Source organism: Mirounga angustirostris, unplaced genomic scaffold, assembly GCF_029215605.1.
Source record: "Mirounga angustirostris isolate CCGP_5_RB_7025 unplaced genomic scaffold, mMirAng1.0.hap1 SCAF_10, whole genome shotgun sequence".
Lineage (NCBI taxonomy): Eukaryota > Metazoa > Chordata > Mammalia > Carnivora > Phocidae > Mirounga > Mirounga angustirostris.
This window is the reverse complement of record NW_026991718.1, coordinates 108,992,383-109,017,075: the sequence shown is the minus strand read 5'-3', so window position 1 is coordinate 109,017,075 and position 24,693 is coordinate 108,992,383. Positions and strand designations below refer to the sequence as shown.

The 24,693-nt window shown below is 40.0% G+C and overlaps 1 protein-coding gene across 2 annotated transcripts in view; it reads left to right on the top strand.

Annotated features, from left to right (window-relative positions):
* ATRN (attractin) overlaps nt 1-24,693 on the top strand; it is a 156,758-nt gene that overhangs the window by 15,208 nt on the left and 116,857 nt on the right. For both annotated transcript variants that reach the window (XM_045885482.3, XM_045885483.3), the window contains exon 2: nt 24,480-24,563. In XM_045885482.3, the coding sequence (XP_045741438.1) occupies nt 24,480-24,563 (84 nt within the window). The remainder of the gene's footprint in view (nt 1-24,479; nt 24,564-24,693) is intronic.

Below are 24,693 nucleotides of genomic sequence, written 5' to 3'. Positions count from 1 at the left end.
ACATTTTGAGCCTAGGAGAATGGGGCTGTTTTATCATTTCAGTTGAATGGGAAGAGATATTCCTCCCACAAGATTAACTTAATATTTCAAATTATTAGCTAAGAATGTATCTAGAAACCTGTAAGAAACAAGGGGCCGGCCACACAAAGCAGAGCCAAATATAGCTTGTGTCAGAGCCATATTTTTTGGCTCCTGGTTTCTTTGCAGGGTTGAGTTTTGTTGATTCTGGAACTCTCAGTTTTTGCTGTTGCACTACTCTGTTATGCTCTGGGTTTTTATTTCTGTTTTTTAAAGATTTATTTACTTATTTGAAAGAGAGTGAGGGAGCATGGGGGCGGGGAGGGGCAGATAGAGAGAGAGAGAGAGTCTTAAGCAGATTCTGCACTGAGCGCAGAGCCTGACGCGGGGCTCGATCTCACGACCCTGAGATCAAGACCTGAGCTGAAACCAAGAGTCGGATGCTTAACCAACTGTGCCAGCCAGGCACCCCTTCATTTCTATTTGTATTCAAAACATAATACAAATAATCTTCATATGGATGTTTAAGGAAATGCTTTACGTAAACTATTGGACTTTCCTCGTTCTTGGCCAAACTAGGCATCCACAAGGCAGCTCCTTATCTGAGGGAATCGAGCCAGGTCAGTGTTTAGATGTCTTTGAACAAAGGTTCTGCCTCTAGTCTTTTAGCTTCTGAAATGCTCTTTTCTCTAGAATGTCATGGATACATACAAGAGTTTATCCTGGACTTTCTTTGTAGCAAGCTGCTGGTAGTAAGAGCTTGAGAATTTTTGTTGTCACGAACTTTGCTGGAATTGATATTGTTACCCATTAGGCAGCAAATGTTACATGAACATCTGTGATATTTTAGGCACTGGAGAAAAAGAAGTGAATGAGATATGTCCTTGAGAAAATCATGGTTGCCTAGTGGGCAGAGATGTTTCTCTGTATCGTAACAGACCACGTGATAAGTCTGAAGGCAGAGAAGGCATCACTCAGCATCAAAAACATTCATGAGTATTTTATAGTTTTCTGAGTACAGATCCTTTGCCTCTTTGGTTAGACTTATTCCTAGGTATCTTATGATTTTGGGTACAATTGTAAATGGGATCAACTCCTTAATTTCTCTTTCTTCTGTCTTGTTGTTGGTGTATAGGAATGCCACTGATTTCTGTGCATTGATTTTATATCCTGCCACTTTACTGAATTCCTGTATGAGTTCTAGCAGTTTTGGGGTGGAGTCTTTTGGGTTTTCCACATAAAGTATCATATCATTTGCAACAAGTGAGAGTTTGACTTCTTCTTTGCCGATTTGGATGCCTTTGATTTCTTTTTGTTGTCTGATTGCTGTGGCTAGGACTTCTATGTTGAATAGCAGTCGTGATAGTGGACATCCCTGCCGCGTTCCTGACCTTAGGGGGAAAGTTCTCAGTTTTTCCCCATTGAGAATGATACTCGCTGTAGGTTTTTCATAGATGGATTTTATGATATTGAGGTATGTACCCTCTATCCCTATACTCTGAAGAGTTTTGACAAGAAAGGATGCTGTACTTTGTCAAATGCTTTTTCTGCATCTATTGAGAGGATCCTATGATTCTTGTTCTTTCTTTTGTTAATGTATTGTATCACGTTGATTGATTTGCAGATGTTGAACCAACTTTGCAGCCCAGGGATAAATCCCACTTGGTCGTGGTGAATAATCCTTTTAATGTACTGTTGGATCCTATTGGCTAATATTTTGGTGAGAATTTTTGCATCCATGTTCATCAAGGATATTGGTCTGTAATTCTCCTTTTTGATGGGGTCTTTGTCTGGTTTTGAGATCAAGGTAATGGTGGCCTCATAAAACGAGTTTGGAAGTTTTCCTTCCATTTCTATGTTTTGGAACAGTTTCAGAAGAAATAGGTATTAATTCTTCTTGAAATGTTTGATAGAATTCCCCTGGGAAGCCATCTGGCCCTGGGCTTTTGTTTGTTTGGAGATTTTTGATGACTGCTTCAATTTCCTTAGTGGTTATAGGTCTGTTGAGGTTTTCTATTTCTTTCTGGTTCAGTTTTGGTAGTTGATACATCCATTTCTTCCAGGTTATCTAATTTACTGGCATATAGTTGCTCATAATATGTTCTTATAATTGTTTGTATTTCTTTGGTGTTGGTTGTGATCGCTCCTCTTTCATTCATGATTTTGTTGATTTGGGTCCTTTCTCTTTTCTTTTTGATAAGTCTGGTCAGGGGTTTATCAGTCTTGTTAATTCTTTCAAAGAACCAGCTCCTAGTTTCGTTGATCTGTTCTACTGTTCTTTTGGTTTCTATTTCATTGATTTCTGCTCTGATCTTTATTATTTCTCTTCTCCTGCCGGGTTTAGGCTTTATTTGCTGTTCTTTCTCCAGCTCCTTTAGGTGTAGGGTTAGGTTGTGTACTTGAGACCTTTCTTGTTTCTTGAGAAAGGCTTGTATTGCTATATACTTTCCTCTTAGGACTGCCTTTGCTGGATCCCAAAGATTTTGAACAGTTGTGTTTTCATTTTCTTTGGTTTCCATGAATTTTTTAATTCTTCTTTAATTTCCTGGTTGACCCATTCATTCTTTAGTAGGATGCTCTTTAGCGTCCATGTATTTGAGTTCTTTCTGACTTTCCTCTTGTGATTGAGTTCTAGTTTCAAAGCATTGTGGTCTGAAAATAGGCGGGGAGTGATCTCAATCTTTTGGTACCGGTTGAGACCTGATTTGTGACCTAGGATGTGATCTATTCTGGAGAATGTTCCATGGGCACTAGAGAAGAATGTGTATTCCGTTGCTTTGGGATGGAATGTTCTGAATATGTCTGTGAAGTCCATTTGGTCCAGTGTGTCATTTAAAGTCTTTATTTCCTTGTTGATCTTTTGCTTAGACGATCTGTCCATTTCAGTGAGGGGGGTGTTAAAGTCCCCCACTATTATTGTATTGTTGTCAATGTGTTTCTTTGCTTTTGTTATTAATTGCCTTATATAATTGGCTGCTTCTATGTTAGGGGCATAGATATTTACAATTGTTAGATCTTCTTGTTGGATAGACCCTTTAAGTAGGATATAGTGTCCTTCCTCATCTCTTATTACAGTCTTTGGTTTAAAATCTAATTTGTCTGATATAAGGATTGCCACCCCAGCTTTCTTTTGGTGTCCATTAGCATGGTAAATGGTTTTCCACCCCCTCACTTTCAATCTGGGGGTGTCTTTGGGTCTAAAATGAGTCTCTTGCAGACAGCATATCAATGGGTCTTGTTTTTTAATCCAATCTGATAGCCTCTGTCTTTTGATTGGGGCATTTAGCCCATTTACATTCAGGGTAACTATTGAAAGATAGGAATTTAGTGCCATTGTATTGCCTGTAAGGTGACTGTTACTGTATATTGTCTGTGTTCCTTTCTGGTCTGTGTTGCTTTTAGGCTCTCTCTTTGCTTAGAGGACCCCTTTCAATATTTCTTGTAGGGCTGGTTTCGTGTTTGCAAATTCCTTTAGTTTTTGTTTGTCCTGGAAGCTTTTTATCTCTCCTTCTATTTTCAGTGACAGCCTAGTTGGATATAGTATTCTTGGCTGCATATTTTTCTCATTTAGTGCTCTGAATATATCATGCCAGTCCTTTCTGGCCTGCCAGGTCTCTGGATAGGTCTGTTGCCATTCTAATGTTTCTACCATTGTAGGTTACAGATCTCTTCTCCCGAGCTGCTTTCAGGATTTTCTCTTTGTCTCTGAGACTTGTAAGTTTTACTATTAGATGTTGGGGTGTTGACCTATTTTTATTGATTTTGGGAGGGGTTCTCTGTGCCTCCTGGATTTTGATGCCTGTTTCCCTCCCCAAATTAGGGAAGTTCTCTGCTATAATTTGCTCCAATATACCTGTTGCCCCTCTCTCTCTTTCTTCTTCTTCTGGGATCCCAGTTATTCTAATGTTTCATCTTATGGTATTGCTTATCTCTCAAATTCTGCCCTCGTGATCCAGTAGTTTATCTCTCTTTTTCTCAGCTTCTTTATTTTCCATCATTTGGTCTTCTATATCACTGATTCTCTCTTCTGCCTCATTTATCCTAGCAGTTAGCACCCCCATTTTTGATTGCACCTCATTAATAGCCTTTTTGATTTCGACTTGGTTAGATTTTAGTTCTTTTATTTCTCCAGAAAGGGTTTCTCTAATAACTTCCATGCTTTTTTCAAGCCCAGCTAGTATCTTTAAAGTCATGATTCTGAACTCTAGATCCGACATCGTACTAATGTCCATATTGAGTAGGTCCCTGGCAGTCGGTACTACCTCTTGTTCTTTTTGTTGAGGTGATTTTTTCCATCTTGTCATTTTGTCCAGAGGAGAATAGGTGAGTGAGAGAACAAAATGCTAACAGGGTAACAGCGTCCCCAGAAAATATACTCTAAACAAATCAGAAAAGACCTGAAGCCAGGGGAAAAGAAAGGGAAAGAAAGAAAAAAGAAAAACAAAAAGATGAAGATAAAAACAAACAAAAACAGAGCAAAACAAAACAAAAAAAAAAACAGAATATGATCAAATGTGATCAAGCTGGTGCATAGATCAGTGCCACACACTAGATTTTGGGTGTATTTTGGTCTGTTAGAAGAAAGTGCCTCCCAAAATTTTAAAGAAAGAAAAACTTATATATGTACACAAATTAAGGGTTGATATGATGAAGGGATGGAATATGACTGTAAAGATGAAAATTATAAAAAATTTTATAAAAGGAATTGATAAGTTGTTTGAAAAAAGAAGAGGATTAAAAAAAATGGAGAGAATGTGATCAGGCAGGAGAGTAGAGCAAAGCCATACACTAAAGATTTAGGGTATATTTTGGTCTGTTAGAAGAAACTGTATCTCAAAATTTTAAAGAGAGAACAACTTATATATATATGCCAAAAACAAGGGTAACTACTATGAAGGGATAAAATATGACTCTAAAAATGGAAAATAAAAATGTTTTTTAAAAAAGGGATAAGATGTTGGTTGAAAAAGGGAAAAAGAAAAATTCAAAAAAAAAAACAACTTTGAAAGACTAAAGAATCACGGTAAAAAAGCCATGGATTCTATGTGCAGTATTCCCCTACCGCTGGAGTTCTGCCGTTCTCATTGATCGGTAAACTTGGTCTTGGCTGGCTGTTCTCGCTGATCTTCTGGGGGAGGGGCCTGTTGCCGTGGTTCCCAAATGTCTTTGCTGGAGGCGGAATTGCCCTGCCCTTGCCTGGTCCGGGTAAGTAATCTGCTCGGGTTTGCTCTCCGGAGCTTTTGTTGCCTGCAAGCTTTCCATTAGGCTTTGATGGACGAGAGTGAAAATGGCGGCCTCCCAGTCTCCGCCCCGGAGGAGCCAAGAACTCGGGGCCCCGCTCCTCAGTGCACCCCCAGAGAAAAGCAATGAGTCACTCCCGTCTCCCCGGTCTCCGGCTGCACTCCATGCTCACCCGCCCTGTGACCGAGCATTTCTATCTCTGGCACCTGACCCCATGTGGAGTCTCCAAACCCAGCAGATCCCTGTGGTGCACTCCCGTGCCGCTCCTCCCGGGGGAGGAAGGGGAGTCTCCCCAGATCTGCCGCTTGTTGGGTCCCCGCTGGAGGGGCAGTGGCCCGACTGTGCCATGGATCACAGTTTATGGCCACCCCGAGCTGAGAGCCCCGCCTCGGCTCCGTCTTTGCAGCCGGCTTCACCGCTCTGATACCTGGGAGCTCTGCCGCATTCAGGCACTCCCGGTCTTTCTGTGACCCCAAGGGTCCTGAGACTACACTGTCCCAGTGGGGGTTCCACCCCCGGCTTAGCCACTGGAGCGACGTCCCTCAGTGGAGCAGACTTCTAAAAGTTCCGATTTTGTGCTCCCTGGCTCTATCACTTGCTAGAAGTGGCTGACGGAGGCCCCCTCCCCTGCCATCTATCCTCCCGAATATCACCTCGGATTCACTTCTCCGCACGTCCTACCTTCCAGAAAGTGGTTGCTTTTCTGTTCAGAGTTGTTGCTATTCTTTTCTTCGATCTCCTGTTGAGTTCGTAGGTGTTCAGAATAGTTTGATCCCTATCCAGCTGAATTCCTGAGACCAGATGAAATCCAGGTCTCCTACTCCTCCGCCATCTTGCTCCACCCCCCGAACCTAAATATATATTAGTTTGAGGTGAAGCTTACAGAGAATTTCAAGAGACTTTGAAACATAGTAATTTGACTGTAAGTTTCTAGTAGTATATACCCCACTGCAAAGATATTATAAGCTGGTTTTAGTAATCAGATAATTGTAGTAATTGGTAATAATATTGGTATTGTTATTCTGGAGGTATGTGTTGTAAGGTTGTAAGCAAGTAGATAGTTACATTGGATTGAGGCCATAGATTTTGGTGTGGAAAAGAGATACCATCAGAGAAATTGGGTAAGAATTCTGGGATCCTAAGTTTGACTCAGAAGTATCAGGGGGCCCCTGGGTGGCTCAGTTGGTTAAGCGTCTGCCTTTGGCTCAGGTCATGATCCCAGGGTTCTGGGTCGGCTCCGTGCTCAGCGGGAAGCCTGCTTCTCCAACTCTCCCACTCCCCCTGCTTGTGTTCCCTCTCTCGCTCTGTCTCTCTCTGTCAAATAAATAAATAAGATCTTTAAAAAGAAAAAAGAAAAGAATTTTCAGTGTGAACTCATGATGTATTTTCTTTTTTCTTTTCTTTATTTTTTTAAAGTAGCCTTTATGCCCAATGTGGGGCTTGAACTCACAACCCTGAGATCAAGAGTCACGTGCTCTACCAAGTGCGCTAGTTGGGCACTATTTTCTTTTTTTTTAAATGTATTTCTTAATTCTCTCTACTAAAAAATCTCAGAAACCCACCTGGACAGCATTAAACATTTCTAGTTCCAGACTCTGTTCTCTAAATAATAATTCCCACTAGAAGGAACCTAGGGTACCTTGGAAAAAGGGAGGAAAAGGGGAGCCAGGAAATCTATAAAATGAGCTTGGAACATCTTTTCCTATCACCCAAGTACTGGGGAGATTTCTGATATCAGTGGTAGAATACCTTTTTCTAAACTGACACTCCCAACTGAGAACAACTGGAAAAACTGGAGAATATTTTTTTAAAAACCTGTTTAAAGACTTTGGAAAGTGAGCAAAGCAGACAGCAAGGACTTGAGAGATCGTATTTTGGAGAAGGAAAGCTCAGAGGGGTGAGGCCAAATTTCAGTATAGCTTTTCCTTTGGAGTGATTGGCTGATTTAAAACGTGCATCTAGGGCGCCTGGGTGGCTCAGTTGGTTAAGCGACTGCCTTCGGCTCAGGTCATGATCCTGGAGTCCCAGGATCGAGTCCCGCATCGGGCTCCCTGCTCAGCAGGGAGTCTGCTTCTCCCTCTGACCCTCCCCCCTCTCATGCTCTCTCTCTATCTCATTCTCTCTCTCAAATAAATAAATAAAATCTTTAAAAAAAATTTTTTAAACGTGCATCTAAGAGGTTGAACAAAGTGGTGGCAGAGAGGCTGAGATTCTAAGTAGAGATTTTGGTAGTTATGCAGAGTTGGGGGATAAAATTGGGGTTCAGGGCCTGCAAAGAAGGAAGGGCACTGGAAACCACCCCAGGCTTTTAGTTGGGAATTCTGAAGGATAGGCTACACCTTGAGGATTAGCTCTCACAAAGGCTGAAGCAAATCACCTCAGTCCTTAATTGGATTAAGGAGACCTGCTCCTAGCTTTATTGCTTTCTAGAAGTAAATACAAGTTTTCTCTGGAGAAAGACACTGTCAACCATTGATTCAAGTTATCTGTGTAGTTTTTATATATTTAGTGAGAATATGTAATATGTATTTACATATAACTAGATGTATATTTATAACATAGTATATTATAAAATTTAGTCTGGCATTAAATTAAAAAATAACCAGATATATAATAAAAACAAAAGAATTGACTAAAAATCAAGAGAGAAAACATGTTTGAAGCAGACTCATAGGGGAGATTTCCAGTACAGGTGAGATAGTATAGACCTATTTTCTCTGCTAAATCTACCTATAAATCCTGAAATTGGTGCAGAAGACAACCAAAGGAGAACTCTGAAAGGTTGTAAGAAAAAGGTGAGCTGGTTTGGGACCACAGGACTAGAACAGTATAGCCATAGCACATCTTGCGTCCCCCTACCCAACAGAAGTAGGCCTCCCAGACCCAGTGCTTCCTGACCCTCTGACTTAGCAAAAGAATGCCGTCCAGGTAGGCTCGCTTCTTCCACCAATCAAGTGGAACTCCTTCTGAAAACATCAGGCAGGGTGCCTGGGTGGCTCAAGTCGGTTAAGCGGCTGCCTTCGGCTCAGCTCATGATCCCAGGGTCCTGGGATCGAGCCCCACGTCGGGCTCCCTGCTCAGTGGAGAGCCTGCTTCTCCCTCTCCCTCTGCCTGCCTCTCTACCTACTTGTGCTCTCTCTCTCTGTCAAATAAATAAAATCTTAAAAAAAAAAAAACATCAGGCAAACTTAGTAACATTGGCAAGGAGGATCAGTTAGGAATCCCACTGAATATAAGTGTGGAGACAAAGCACTCTTTTTCCCACCTGTCTTGAGACTTCCCTTTTCCACTGAGAGATATCAAGGCAAGTGGGCAGAACTAGCGAGAGAGACTCAGCTCCAGCAAGCATTCTAGTCTGAGAAGCGTCTTTGTCCTTGAGGACTTCAGGGTCTCCTCCCCCACCCAAAGATACCGGGGTGAACACTACTGGCAAGAAGGACACAGCTGCAAGTGGCCTAGTGCAAGGAAGTCTCTTTGGTTATGTGGGCCTGAGCTTTTTCTCCCCTAGCCAGAGATACAGGGGCAGGTGGGTGGAACTGGCAAGAGGGACCCAGCTATGGGAAGCAGCATGTTCTGGGAGGCCTCTTTTTTCTCTGTGGACTCAAGACTTGCCTTTCCTGCTCAGAGATGCTGGGAAGCAGGGGGTTGGTGGGGGGAACTTAGGGCCATCACACCCCTCCTCCACCAAGAAGCACCTGACAGCCTGGCTTGAAGAAACTCCTTTTATCCCCTCAGGCAACACCAGCAGGGACCCATGGGAGCCCAATAGTACCAGATAAACAGAGCAGGCCAAATAACACCACAGAGACTCTGAAAATTAATCTGCCATTGGAATAATAGCCCAGAAAACTGGGTCATGATTCATATGCTAAAACTAAACAGGGTGACTACCTGCTAAAATAAAATATTTTATAAAACTCTATGTTAGTGACTTCTAATATAATAGACAACATGTTCAAGATACAATAGAAAATGACCTGTCATGCCAATAAGGTAAATTGCAACTTGAATTAGAAAAGGCAACCAACAGATACCAACCCCAAATGAATCAGATATTGGAATTTTCTCACAAATATCTTAAAGCAGCTGTCATAAAAATGCTTTAAAATCAATTAAAAATTGGGGGCACCTGGGTGGCTCAGTCGTTAAGCATCTGCCTTCGACTCAGGTCATGATCCCAGGACCCTGGGATCGAGCCCCACATCGGTGGGAAGGGAAGCCTGCTTCTCCCTCTCCCACTCCCCCTGCTGTGTTCCCTCTCTCGCTGTGTCTCTCTCTGTCAAATAAATAAAATCTAAAAAAAAAAATCAATTAAAAATTGTCTTGAAAGAAGTATAAGTACAAAATCTCAGCAAAGCCCTAAATAAAATCAATTAGAACCAAATTACAAATGAAATTAGAAAGAACCAAATGGAAATTTTAGAATTGGATAACACAACAACAACAACCCCCCGCCCCCAACTTGTTGGATGGGTTCAATTAATAGAATGACAGTAACAGGATAGAATTAGTAAACTGGAGAACTGAACAATAGAGATCCTCCAATTTAAACAACAGAGAGAAAATAGACTTGAAAAAATGATCTGTGGGACAAAAGATCTAACACTTGCATAATTGGAGTCCCAGAAGGAAATGAGGGTGGGGCTGAAAGAGTATTTGAAAGAAGTAATGGCTGAAAATGTACCAAATTTGGCAAAAGAAACTTGCAAAGCCAAGAAGTTGTGAATCCCAAACAAGAAAAACTCAAATCCACACCAAGATGCATCATAATTGAATTCTTGAAATCTAAATGTGTGAGATAGATACAAGGTTAATACACAGAATTCAGTTGCTTTCCTATATACCAGCAATGAAGAAGTGGAATTTGAAATTAAATACACAATACCATTTACGTTAGCACCACCAAAAGTAAAATACTTAGGCATAGGTCTAGCGAAATGTGTATAAGATTTTTATGAGGAAAACTATATACTCTGATGAACAAAATCAAAGAACTAAGTACATGGAGATAGATTCCCTGCTCATGGATGAGAGGGCTCAATATTGTCAAGATACCAGTTCTTCCCTTCTTCCCAACTTGATCTATATAATCAAAATCCCAGTAAATTATTTGGTCGATATTGACAAGCTGATTCTAACGTTTATATGGAGAAACAAAAAACCCAGAGTAGTCAGCACAGTATTGAAGGAGAAGAACAAAGTTGGAGGACCAATACCACCTGACTTCAAGACTTACTATAAAACTACAGTAATCAAGATAGTGTGGTATTGGTGAAAGAATAGACAAATACATCAAGTATATACTTAACAAATAGGTAAGTATCTACTTACCTAAATATGTTCAGTATATATAATATGTATAAATATATACAGTATAAGTATATACTTACGTAAAGTATGTAAGTATATACTTACATAAATATATACAGTGTAAAAGCCTAGAAACCTAAGGGCAAAGAGGAAGTCTTGACAGCAGCCAGAGAGAAATGATGGGGAACACCCGTGCAAATAACAGATTTCTCATCTGAAACATGGGGGCCAGTGGAAGCAGCACACTATTCCTCAAGTGTTGGAATAAAACAACTGTCATTTGTGAATTCTGTATTCGGCAAATCTGTCCCTCAGGAATTAAGGGGAAATAAAAACACTGTCAGATGTCAGATGTTGGAAAATGAAAATAATTTGTTGCTAGCAGATCTATCATTAAAGATTGGCTAAAGGAAGTTCTTTAAACAGGAGAGAAATGATGAATGACTCTTGTAGCATTAAGAAAAAAGAAGGAACAGGGCGCCTGGGTGGCTCAGTTGGTTAAGCGACTGCCTTCGGCTCAGGTCATGATCCTGGAGTCATAGGATCGAGTCCCGCATCAGGCTCCCTGCTCGGCAGGGAGTCTGCTTCTCCCTCTGACCCTCTCCCCTCTCATGTGCTCTCTCTCTCATTCTCTCTGTCAAATAAATAAATAAAATCTTTAAAAAAAAAAAAAAAGAAAAAAGAAGGAACAATGGAGAGAGCAGAAATACAGGTACATAATATAATAATAGACTCTCCTGAGGGTTAGCAATCATATTTGATGACTGAATAAAAAATACAAAACCAGGGATGCCTGGGTGGCTCAGTTGGCTAAGGATCTAACTCTTGATTTTGACTTAGGTCATGAGCTTGGGGTCATGTGATTGAGCCCTGTGTTGGTCTCCTCGCTCAGTGGGCTGTCTGCTTGAGATTCTCTCTCTCCCTCTCCCCCTGCTCTCTCTCTCTCTCAAATAAATAAAGTCTTTAAAAACCATCTGGTACTAAATATAATATTTTAAGTGGTGAAGATAGGGGCTCCTGGGTGGCTCAGTCAGTTGAGCATCCAACTCTTGGTTTTGGCTAGGTTCGTGATCTTGGGGTTGTGGGATCAAGCCCCACATCTGGCTCTGGGCTGGGCAGGAAGTCTGCTTGAGATTACCCCCATGCACCGCCCCCCCCCATGCATTAATGCATGTGCTCTCTCTCAAATAAATAAAATCTTTAAAAAAATAAAATGATGAAGATAAAGGACCTAAATGGAAGTGAGGTTGCCACACTCCACTAAAAGTAGTAGAACATTGGGGTGCCTGGGTGGCTCAGTTGGTTGAGTGACTGCCTTCGGCTCAGGTCATGATCCTGGAGTCCCAGGATTGAGTCCCGCATCGGGCTCCCTGCTCGGCGGGGAGTCTGCTTCTCCCTCTGACCCTCCCCCCTCTCCTGCTCTCTCTCTCTCTCATTCTCTCTCTCAAATAAATAAATAAAATCTTAAAAAAAAAAAAAGTAGTAGAACATCATTACCAGTAGATTGTTCTAAGTCACGTGTGTGTATTCTGGTGCCAAGAGTAACTGCTAAGAAAACATACAAAAATATAAAAACAATATAAATAAATCAAGATGGACTCTTAAAAAATGTTCAAATGACCCACAGGAAGACAAAAAGAGAGAAACAGAATGAGAACCAGAGAAAACAAATATAAGGCAAATAATAGAGTGGCTGACTTAAGGCTTAACATATCTGTAATTACTATAAATGTAATAATTACCTAAAATGGAAATGCAAATTGGATGAAAAAATGTGATCCAACTACATCCTGCTTGTAGGAAAGTCACTTCAAATTCAACAACGTATGTAGGTAGAAAGTAAAAGAAGGGAAAAAATATACCATGCAAACATTAATTGAAAAAAAATAAAGGGTAGGAATAGCTATACTAATAATTGACAAATTATACTTTAGAGCAAAGAAAATTATCAGAGACAAAGAGGAACATCGCATAAAGATAAAATGACAGATTAAATGTTGCCAGGGGTTAAGAATGTGGAGGGTGTGTGTGGTTACAAAGGGGCAGTATGAGGAATCCTTGTGCTGGATCCATTTAGTATCTTTTTTTTTTTTAAGATTTTTTTATCTTTTATTAGAGAGAGAGTGCAAGCAGGGGGAGCAGCAGGTAGAGGGAGAGGGAGAAGCAGGCTCCCCACTCAGCAGGGAGCCCGACGTGGGGCTCAGTCCCAGAATCCTGGAATCATGACCTGAGCCGAAGGCAGCCGCTTAACTGACTGAGCCACCAGACGCCCCTGGATCCGTTTAGTATCTTGACTGGTGGTGGATGCATGAACCTACACAGGTGACAAAATTGTGTAGAACTTAAAAACACACACACACGAGTATAAAAGTAAAACTGTGGACAGCTGAATAAGATTGATTTATCAACGTCAGTATTCTAGTTGTGGTATTTTACTGTAGTTTTAAAAAATGTTACCATTTAGGGAACTTGATCAAAGTATATAAGGAATCACTCTGTATTATTTCTTATAACTGCATTATTATAATAAATGTGACTCTGTTATCTCAACTAAAATTTAAATTGTTGAAAAGAGGTTCAGGGAGGCAAGAAGACATGACAACTAACTTTAGTGTTGTATTCTGGATTGGATCTTGGAATAGAAAAAGGACATTAGTGGAGACACAGAAGAGTCAGTCGTTAAGCGTCTGCCTTCGGCTCAGGTCATGATCCCAGGGTCCTGGGATGGAGCCCCGCATTGGGCTCCCTGCTCAGCGGGAAGCCTGCTTCTCCCTCTCCCACTCCCCCTGCTTGTGTTTCCTCTCGCTGTCTCTCTCCCTCTGTCAAATAGATAAAATCTTTAAAAAAAAAAAAAAGAATGATTAGAAACAGACTTTGAAATAAATGATCACTTTAAGAAGTTAGATGACTAGACCTTTTTTTTTTTTTAAGAGTTAGAAAATATAAAAAAGAATTAACAGAAACTGAAGATACAGTAACTGACTTTAGGAATCTTAGATGCAGATGAAGAGTGAATCAATGAACTGTAAGGTATGTTGGGAAAACATTCCTAGACAGAAGCACAGAGAGACAAGGGCTGAAAAATAGTCTGTCATTTGTGAACTTGCTTGTGTTCTCACACATAAACACAATGTTTTTTCTTGAAACTGTTTGATAATAAGATATATGTATCTCATGGCTCTTGACCCTTTAAATAAAATACTTTAGTGTGTATTTTCTAAGGGTAGTGATCATTTTAAGAGACTTAAGTCTTAAGGTACAGTTTTCACCTTCAGTATATTTAACATTGATACAATACCTTTATCTAATCTATTGTTTGTACTACATTTTTTCAGTTGACCTAATAATGTCCTTTATATTATTTGCTTACCCCCCTTCCAGTACCAGATCCAGTCTAGGGTTGGATACTGCATCTAATTGTTGTCTCTATAGCCTACTTTAATCTAGAACATGGGTCAGCAAATCTTTTCTGTAAAAACCAGATAGTGAATATTTCCTGCTTTGTCTCTGTACAGTTACTCACTTCTGCTCTTGTAACATGAAGTTACATTGACAATAAGTAAGCAAAAGGGCATGGCTGTATTCCAGTAAAATTTATTTACATGAACAATCAGCAGGCAGGATTTAGCCTAAGGACTGTAGTTTGCTGACTCCTGATGTAGACCATTTCTACTGCCTTCTTTTTTAAAAAATGATATTGACACTCTTTCATGAATACATCCCCCCCTCCCCCCCCCCCCGTTTAAATCCAGTTCTTTATTTTGCTTTTGTTTCATATTTCCTCATGGTTAGATTCAAGTTATGCATCCTTGGTCAGAATACTGCATAGGTGAAGGGATGGCCCTTCTCAAGCTCTCATACCTGGAAGTGTATGACACCTATTTTTCCCTTATTTTTTATATTAATTTCGTTCTCCTGTTTGAGTGTTCTCTTTTTTTTCAGTATCTAATTATTATTTTATTCCCTCCTTGCTACCAATAAGCAATATGTGGGGAAACACTTTAAAACCATGCATATATCCTGCTCCTCATTAGGTTTTCCTCCTGCTTTTTAAACATCCATTGATGTTAGAAAATATTTTAACACCCCTCTCTGTAATTAATAGAACAAAGATTTTAAAAACACTTGTCCTAATTGGCACCATATAGTTACTGTGCTCTTCAAAATATTCATGAATCAAAAAGGAAATCACCGGGCGCCTGGGTGGCTCAGTTGGTTAAGTGACTGCCTTCGGCTCAGGTCATGATCCCGGAGTCCCTGGATCGAGTCCCGCATCGGGCTCCCTGCTCGGCAGGGAGTCTGCTTCTCCCTCTGACCCTCCCCCGTCTCATGTGCTCTCTCTCTCATTCTCTCTCTCTCAAATAAATAAATAAATAATCTTTAAAAAAAAAAAAAGGAAATCACCCTGGGAATTTGGAAATTTTGAACTGAATGATAATGAAAGTATTATATGTCAGAACTATGGGTACAACTAATGCAGTGCTGAGAATGAAAGGGTTTTAAATGTATACACTAAAAAAGAAGAAAGGTTGGAAGTCAGTGATCTGTTTTCAACTCAAGAACATTGAAAAACTACAAAATATACTCAAAGTCATTAGAGTAGGAAAAATAAAATTGAGGGAAGCCTGGCTGGCTCAGTTGGTGGGGTGTGTGACTCTTGATCTCAGGGTTGTAACTTCGAGCCCCATGTTGGGTGCAGAGATTACTTAAATAAAAAAAATATATATATAAAAGAAAAGACAAAATGGATAAGCTGCTGGAGAGATTGATAAAGAGAAAAAGAAAACAAATTACTGATCAATAATGATAAAGAGGACATCACCATAGATCCTACATGCATTGGAAAAATCATAGGATATTGGTAATAAGTTTATTCCAATAAATTTGAAAAATTTAGATGAAATGGCAAACTCTAGTAAACCCAAGTTGCTCAAAAGAAACCTCCAGACCAAGATGGCTTTACCAGTGAATTCTTCCAAACTTTTACAAGAAATATCAACAATCTTACACAGACTCTCCTACAGATAGGAAAATAGGTGAAATTCCTTTCCTATTTTTATACAACAAGCGTAATTTTGTTATCAAAACCTGACAAATGGGGCACCGGGTGGCTCAGTCGGTTGGGCGTCTGCCTTCCACTCGGGTCATGATCCCAGGGTCCTGGGATTGAGCCCTGAGTCGGGCTTTCTGGCCCTTTGCCAGCTCCTTGGAGCTAATCTCTAAGTCTTTGGAACATCCTTCCTATTAAGACTGTCCGAGGGGCGCCTGGGTGGCTCAGTCGTTAAGCGTCTGCCTTTGGCTCGGGTCATGATCCCAGGGTCCTGGGATCGAGTCCCGCATCGGGCTCCCTGCCCAGCGGGGAGCCTGCTTCTCCCTCTCCCTGCCGCTCCCCCTGCTTGTACTCTCTCTCTCTGTCAAATAAATAAATAAAATCTTTAAAAGAAAAAAACCTGACAAAAAGCAGGCCAGTCTAACTTACGAAGCTAAAAAAAATTTTAAATATTTGCAAACTGTATCCAGCAAAATATAAATGGAATCATGACCAACTTGGGTTTATTTGAGAAATTCAATGTCAGTTTAATATTTGAAAATCAATATCATTCACAGCATTAATAGAATAAGGGAGAAAAGGCAAATGGTCATTAGATACACAGTTTTTTAAAAAAACTAGAATTCAGTACTCACTAATGTTAAAAATCTTTAGTAAACTAGGAATAGAAAGGTACTTCCTTAATCTGGTATTAAGGGTTTTGCAAAGAACTTAGGGTAAATACCACACTGTCCAGTGAAATACTGAAAGTTTTCCCCTGAGATTGAGAACAAGACATTACCCAATTCTTACCAATCACCAATTCTTTTCCATATGATAACGGAGATCTTAACTAATTGTAACAAGGCCTGAAAAATAATAAAGTCACAAATATTGGAAAGGAAAAAAAAAAGAAAGGTTTTTTTGTTTTTGTTTTTTTGACAGAGGATATGATTGTATTATTCAGAGTTTTTGCCAGGGATAACCAGGAGAATGGTGTTACCATCATAGAGATGAAAATTTCATTGTTAAAAATATGTATAAGGTGGTATTTAAAGTTTTGCGACAGTATAAGATCAGTATGACTTCGTGCAGAGAAGCAGATTGAGGTGGAGCCTTGGGGCATTCCTACAACTAGAGACTGACTGGGACAAGCAGGTGGATTTACCATAGGGAACTGAGAAGAAGCTGTGAATTGAGAGTGGGGGATTTTGGAAACCAAGTGAAGAAAGTGTTTTTTTAAGAAAGAGGGAGGCATGTGACGCCTGGGTGGCTCAGTCAAGCATCTGCCTTCAGCTCAGGTCATGATCCCAGGGTTCTGGGATCGAGCCCCGCATCGGGCTCCCTGCTCTGTGGGGAGCCTGCTTCTCCCTCTGCCTCTGCCTCTCTCTCTATCTCATGAATAAATAAATAAAATCTTAAAAAAAAAAAAAGAAAGAAAGAAAGAGGGAGGCATCAGGTGCCTGGGTGGCTCAGTCAGTTAAGCATCTGCCTTCAGCTCGGGTCATGATTCTAGGGTCCTGGGATCGAGCCCCGCATCGGGCTCCCTGCTCAGCGGGGAGCCATTTCTCCCTCTGCCTTCTGCTCCCCCTGCCTGTGCTCGCTCGCTCTCTGGCAAAAATAAATGAAATCTTAAAAAAAAAAAAAAAAAGAAAGAAAAAGGGAGGCATCAACTATTTCAAATGCTCATATACCTTAACTAAAGGATTTTGCGGGGCTGGGGAAGTTAGGGTTAGAGCCTAGCTGGAATGGGTTGAGAAATTAGTAGGTGAGAACGTTGTCAGTGAGAGTAGATAATTCTCAAGACTTTTGCTGTAAAAGCACAGAAGTGGCAGTAGCGTGATAGGAATATAAGATGAAGAAAGTTTATTTTTAAAAAAGGGAATCTGATAGCTCATCTCATGCTGATCCAGTAGAGAGAAGTGTGGGGTTGGGGTTGGAATTAGGTTTGTTCTGCTGGTGCCCTTGATTGAGTAGAATTTGAGAATTCTGGGCCCAGGTAGAGGATTTAACCCTAGATGAATTTAGATAGTTTATCCATTGTAACTAGGGGAAAGTACATGCATTTAGTAATGGGAAGAGAAAATATAGTTCTTCTAATTTATTTCTTCCACTGCTATTCACTTAGTGTCATTAAGATGCCAGGCACGCTTCTAGGCACTGGAAATAGTGAACAGAAGAGACAAAAGTCTTTACTGTTATGAAGTTTATGTTCCACTGGGGGGAAATACACTTGAAATGAGTAAAGCAATCCACTGATCATCAGTTGAAATTGAAAAGAGGGAAGAGGGTTAGGGAAGTTGAAAGATAATAAGGTATAAAAGTGAACTGGCCAGGAAAGTGGAAAGATTGTTGTCCTGCAGTACTGAGAACTTATTTGAGATGTGTGTTTATAAACGTGTAATGAGACCAGTCAGTACAATGTTGTGTCTCTAGTTTTATCCAGCTACTTGGTTGCACATGCAGAGTAAGCAGAGTTGGGTTCAACCAGGTTTAGAGTTTGCCATATGTGTAACTTCAGCTCGCTAAGATGCCATTGAATGTAAAATGCCTCCTTATCTTGTGTACGACTAAGAAAGAAAAAACACTTCCTTTAAACTGTGACATGCCATTGAATTTATAGTACATCCTGATTTCTGAGCTATTAGGGGAAAAGTATTCATTGTAGAACTGGTAAAATTAGTAATTGGGATGGTTTTACTTGAAAGCAACAGAAAATCCAAACATAAATGGATTTTAGCCATGAAGAGGAACCAAGAGGGATATGAGGAACATGGCAGCCTGATAGGAACATGGCAGTCTAGGGGCACCTGGATGGCTCAGTCGTTAAGCATCTGCCTTTGGCTCAGCTCATGATCCCAGGGTCCTGGGATTGAGCCCCACATCAGGCTCCCTGCTCGGTGGGAAGCCTGCTTCTCCCTCTCCCACTCTCCCTGCTTGTGTTCCCTCTCTCACTGTGTCTCCTTCTGTCAAATAAATAAAATCTTAAAAAAAAAAAAAAAAAGGAACATGGCAGTCTAAATGAAGCTTGCTTCCCTGGCTCTCCAACTGCAAGCGCTCTGCTTTTCTTGAGCCAGCTTGCTGGGGGGACCTATAGGAAACTATAAGATCTAGGATCTGTTGTGATCCTCCCAGACAGAGAACTGGTATATAGCCAGGCCAATGTAGCAAGGGACAAAGACCATGAAGCTTCAGATCCTGGATAGTGTGATGTATAGTAGATTTTCCTGACCTCCATAAGGTCAATACATTGCTAAATGGATGGGCAGAATCTTACCTGTGCTTGAGGCAAGGGGTGTACTGGGAGACCTGGGAACAGTGAAGATTCCTTGATGATGGAAGTGTAAGATGGCATAACCACTTAGGAAACAATTATGGCAGTTTCTTTAAATTTGATATATATCTATAATTTTATCCAGTGATTTCACTTTTATGTGTTTATCCAAGAGGAATGTCCACACATGTCCACACAAAGGCTTGTACACAAGTGTTCTTAGCAGCCTTATTCATAAGAGCCTATAACTACATAATCCAAGTGTCCATCAACAGGAGAATGAATAAACAAGTTGCGGTATATTCATGCATTAGAATGCTACTCAGCAATAGGAAGCGAACCAACTACTGATAACAATACTGAGAAACATCAGGCTGATCAAAAGAAGCAAGGCACAAGAGGGTCTCTGTATGGTTTTATTAAATCATGTTGTATAAAACTGGTCTATAGTGCTAGAAATAGGATCAGTGTTGGGAGAGATTAACTGCAGGGTGGGGTGAAGGAACTTTTGGGGGTAACAGACCTGTTTTATGTGCTGTTTGGGAGGGTTCCACACGTATATACGTTTGTCACAACTTAAGAAATTGTACATTTAAAGTGCCATTTATTGTATATAAATTACTCCTCACTAAGATTGATTTAAAATTTTGGTTGGAAGGAATCAAATCAGTATAGCAGTCACAGTAAATGTGACAAATTATATTGTGCCAGTAAAAGTGTCAGACTAGGTTGAGAAACAAAACCTAACCATATCCTGTTTGAAGAAAGAAACTTTGAAAATTTGATAAGGAAATATGAAAAATGAAGAGTTGGATAAAGATCTATGGCCCCAGAAGACAACAAAATCAGTGATTATAATAATAGACAAGGTGAAACATGAACATCAAACTATATAAATGGTTGTTATGATAAAAGGACAGTTTATGAAGATTTAATAGTTATAGGCTTATATGGCTAAATAAATACATAAAGCAAAAATAACATGGCAAATGTGTCATGGTATGGGATTTCAATACACCTTTCTCAGAAATAGATCTAGTAGGTAACAGGTGAGAATATAAAGGAGTTGACTAGTGCATTCAGTAAACTGAATTACACATCAGTAGTAGTTTACATTCCTACGATAGATTTTTTTTTTCCCCCAATGTCCAAGGAACTTTGGTCAAAGTTTATCGATGTCCAACACACTTGACCACAAAGAAAATCTATAAACAGGTGAGAAAAGTTGAGGTGTTTTTTTTTTTTTTACAGGCCACATTGCTTGCTAATAATACTAATAATTAGAAAGAAATAATTATAAGGTGACTCCTTTGAAACCCACCTCCTATGGAGGGTTCCCGTTTTCCCTGTATTTGTTTCTATTGCAGAATCACCCTAGTGTATTCTTGAACTGGAAGCTTGGTAGAAGCAAGGAGTTATTAATTCTCAGTATTTCTGGTTTCGTGTTGTTGAAGAGTCTTTCTGTTTCAATCAGGTGCCTTTGCGTGACTGCTGGGGAAGTAAGCACAGGCAGTACTGTTGTCCGTACCTGGATCATCAGTGATAACACAACGCTTGACCTGAAAATGTAGCTGATATTCCTGGCCTTCCCCTTTCAATAAACACATGTTGGCCACTCACTAGAACACAGAAAATTTCAAGTTAACAATTTAAAAGAAACAAGAATACCTAATACGGGGGGGACATGGAGAATAGCATGCGCTCATGTACTGCTGTGCAAATGTGAATCATTACAGCCGTTTTGGAAATAATTTGGCAGCTTGGTTAACAATTAAAATTCATTTTCCTTTGGCCCAGTAATCCTCCTCCTAAGATTCTATTCTTAGAAATTAAAGCACAAGTAAGGCCATATGTATAGGGATATTTATTGCAGCCATGTGCATAATGCCAGCTGACTGAAAACAAAATGAATGTTAGTAGGAGAAAGGCAGAAAAAAATGCTACCTCAATAGGTTAGAAGATTATGCTTCGTGGAAAAAGTGAATTAGACTAATACCTGTTTAGTCGAAGAGAGTCTCAAAAAGTTTTGTTGTAGGAGAAAAGGAAGATGCAGAGAAGTTTGTATAATAATTTGTGTAGCCAAAAATTAATTGAAGAGAACTGTGCATATGTCATGGGCTCATGAGTATGAAGAAAAATAGTTAAGAATGCTTACTAGGTGGGGCGCCTGGGTGGCTCAGTTGGTTAAGCAACTGCCTTCGGCCCAGGTCATGATCCTGGAGTCCCAGGATCGAGTCCCGCATCGGGCTCCCTGCTCGGCAGGGAGTCTGCTTCTCCCTCTGACCCTCCTGCCTCTCATGCTCTCTGTCTCTCATTCTCTCTCTCTCAAATAAATAAATAAAATCTTTAAAAAAGAAAAAAAAAAGAATGCTTACTAGGTGGTTAAATGTTTATCTTAGTGTGGGGTGGGTGGGAGTACTTGGGGAGAGAAGTTACAAAAGGAGAATTGTCCTTTAGTTGACAAAAGGCTATCAGTGATCATAACTCTTCATTATTTGTAAAATTACATCAATGCTAGCTTTAAAGATACTAAGTGAATATTTAAAATTAAAACAACCTGTATCTTTTCTAAAAGTGATGCTGCTTTGCAAAGACCTGAGTATGTCTATGTATGTGAAATCAATAGAAACTCTTAGGAGCAAAACAAGCATAGTAGAAGGCCAGAAAACTTTCTGAGCTAGAAGGGCCTAACGTGTGTCCACACACACATATACACAATGAACCAGTAACCAGTGGGAAATTTATTAGCCCATAAACTTGGAGTGGCCTCTGTGGTTGGTTGGTTGGTACTGCTCTTCGTAGACCTTTGCATTCCTTTGGTTTGTCATTCTTGGTGTTGGCTTTGTGTTCAACCTCGTAGCATGATGGCTGCATTGCTGAGATGGAGTTTGGGGCACAAGTTGGTTATAACATCTGTGAGAGAAAATAGCAGGAAGCAGAACTGGGCAAACGAAGAAGTTGAGCTTCAGTGCAGGCCTGACAAAGGGGAGCTTAGAGCAAAGGATTGTCTGTCAGAATTGTTTCATGTTGGATTGAAATGTTCCAGCCTTTCTACCCTCTGTGGTGTGAGCTGCCCTGAGCAGGGTGTGACCTGGGGCAGGGCAGCTCCTCAAGGAACTGATACTTGGAGGCTGCCTGTTGACGAGGCAGTAAGTCCTTCCTCAAAGGGGAGATTATGTGATACATCTCACTGTCTTTCTTAAGAATGAAAAAATAGTTCCTGGAAGCCCTCCATCAAGACTTGCCCTCACATCTAAGTATTAGATTACGTGCCGTGACAGAGACTAGTAATGACCCTTCTTTGCCTTTCTCCATTTTGCTAGTAAAGGGAATCCTGATTTTTCATTGAGTACATGGTCATCTGGAATAATGGCTATATTTCTCAGCCTCCCTTTACATTTAAATATGTCAATAACTTTTGGCTGACGGGATAGAAGTTGAATTGTCCTGTTTGACTTAGAGGGAGGGGATGTGCACCTTGTTTTCTTTTCCTCCTTCCTGCTGGGTAGAATGTGGGAGTAAAAGTTGGAGTTTGAGCAGCCATCTTGGATTATGGGTGGAAGCCACATGTTGAGGATGACAGAGCAAGACAGAAGAGCATTAGGTCCCTGATGATTATAGAAATCCCTTATGTGCTCTGTATTTCTTTCCTTTGGACTTTATATCTTGTTTAAGCCATTACTATTTACGTTTTTCTGTCAGTTGCATTAGGACCTAATCTTTTTATTTTTTTATTTTTTTAATTTAATTTTATTATGTTATGTTAGTCACCATACATTACATCATTAGTTTTTGATGTAGTGTTCCATGATTCATTGTTTGCGTATAACACCCAGTGCTCCATTCAGTATGTGCCCTCCTTAATACCCATCACTGGGCTAACCCATTCCCTCACCCCCCTCCCCTCTAAAACCGTCAGTTTGTTTCTCAGAGTCCATAGTCTCTCATGGTTCGTCTCCCCCTCCGATTCCCCACCCCCCCTTCATTTTTCCCTTCCTACTATCTTGTTTCAGAGGTACAGGGCATTAGGACCTAATCTTAACTGATACACATTTCTAATCAGTTATTGGCAGGGGGCACAGAAAACCATGATTGGCTCAGACTAACATCTTGGGGGTAAAATGGATATTGGGAGTAAGGCATGGAGATATCAATCTCCAGGTAAGTACAGCAGAGGGAGAGAAGGGGAAAGAAGCCAAGGGATTTGCAGGTGATGATAATTGTGATGGACCATGGAATCTTAACTAGGTAAGTGGGAAAGTCAAATGTGTGGGTGGTGGCTGATGAATGTGAAGAAGTGATCAGTGGATTGGAGGTCCCCTTAGAGCTGATGACTTCCTGGAAAAGGGGAGCTAGGCTAAATGAGCTTGAGGCAAAAGAGATAGTGGTCATAATGTAGGATGCCTAAAATGAAGATTTTGGTGCTTTTGCTGTTACAGATAATGGCAGGGCCCAGAGGAGTGGATGACTAATGTGGGGTGGACGAAAAGACCGTTAATGGTGAAGTTAAGAAATGGAGAGCTTGGGTTCTGATTGGAACATCTTGGATGTTGATGTAGTTGAATGGAAGACAGTGAACTAGATGCTGGTATCAGTGGGTGAGAAGGAGTAACTGGAATGTCAGTAGTTAGAAAGTAGGGGAGGCAGATCCAGAGGAGAACATCTGTTTCAGAAAGGCTGACATTGGTGATGGAAGACAGAGGAAAAATGATCTGGAAACAGCAGTGAGGAAGGAAATAGCATCCTTTTTAAATATTAAAAAGTTATATATAGCAAAAGATAACAGACACAAAATATAAAGAAAAAAGTAAACTGAGAAAATATATTTATAGTGTATTTAACATGCAGATAGGAGCTCCTTAATATAAAAAGAGCTCCTAAACATTAATTTGGAAAAGATAACTTGGTGGTAAAGTGGGCACAGAATATGAAATTTTAATTCACAAAGGAGAAAATGCAAATGACCAAAACATACGAGAAGATATTCAAGCTTCAGGGTTAGTCCAGTCAAAACATTAATGAGATTTCAGGATATGCCTATCATACTGGCAAGACCTAAAAATATTGACGAACTTCGTACTCAGCCGGTGTGTGGGAAGACAGGTGCTGATGGACACTGCTCATGGGTGTGGTAGATTGCCTTCAGAAGCAAGATGAGTGTGATGGGTCCATTTTGTGTTGTGGCTGGATGTGCTTGCCCATCTCAGTTATGTTCTCCACAGTATTATTGTATTAAATACGTTTTAATTATACCTGTAACTGTGTGATCTTACTTTTTAAAAACTAACTCATTTTTATAAATAAGTTCTTACAGCCATTTTCATGGTACAAAGTATGGATTTCTTATCTCAGCTAGAAAGATTTAGATATGTTTTTGTTTACTCCTGTTGGTTTTAATGTATTTGTACCCCCTTTTCTTAAGTTTATGCCAAGTATTCTTTTCACCTAGATTTGTATAATCTGATCATTAACTATCCAGTGATTTTCTTCTGGTTATGCATTAATGTACCCACTATGCTTAACTTGTATTGAATTGAGAATTAAGAAAGATATTGATATGTGAAATTTTGATGGACTTAAGTTTTTTTTTTTTAATTTGCATTACAGATTAACTGGATCTTCTGGGTTTGTAACAGATGGACCTGGAAATTATAAATATAAAACGAAGTGCACATGGCTCATTGAAGGACAGTAAGTAGTAATGGCTGGTTTAATTTTTTTTTTTCTGAGCTCAGTGTGGCATTACTTTTTTTTACAAGCACAGTTAACAATCTGTAACATAAAGTACTTAAAAATATTTTTCATTTGATAATTTTTCATC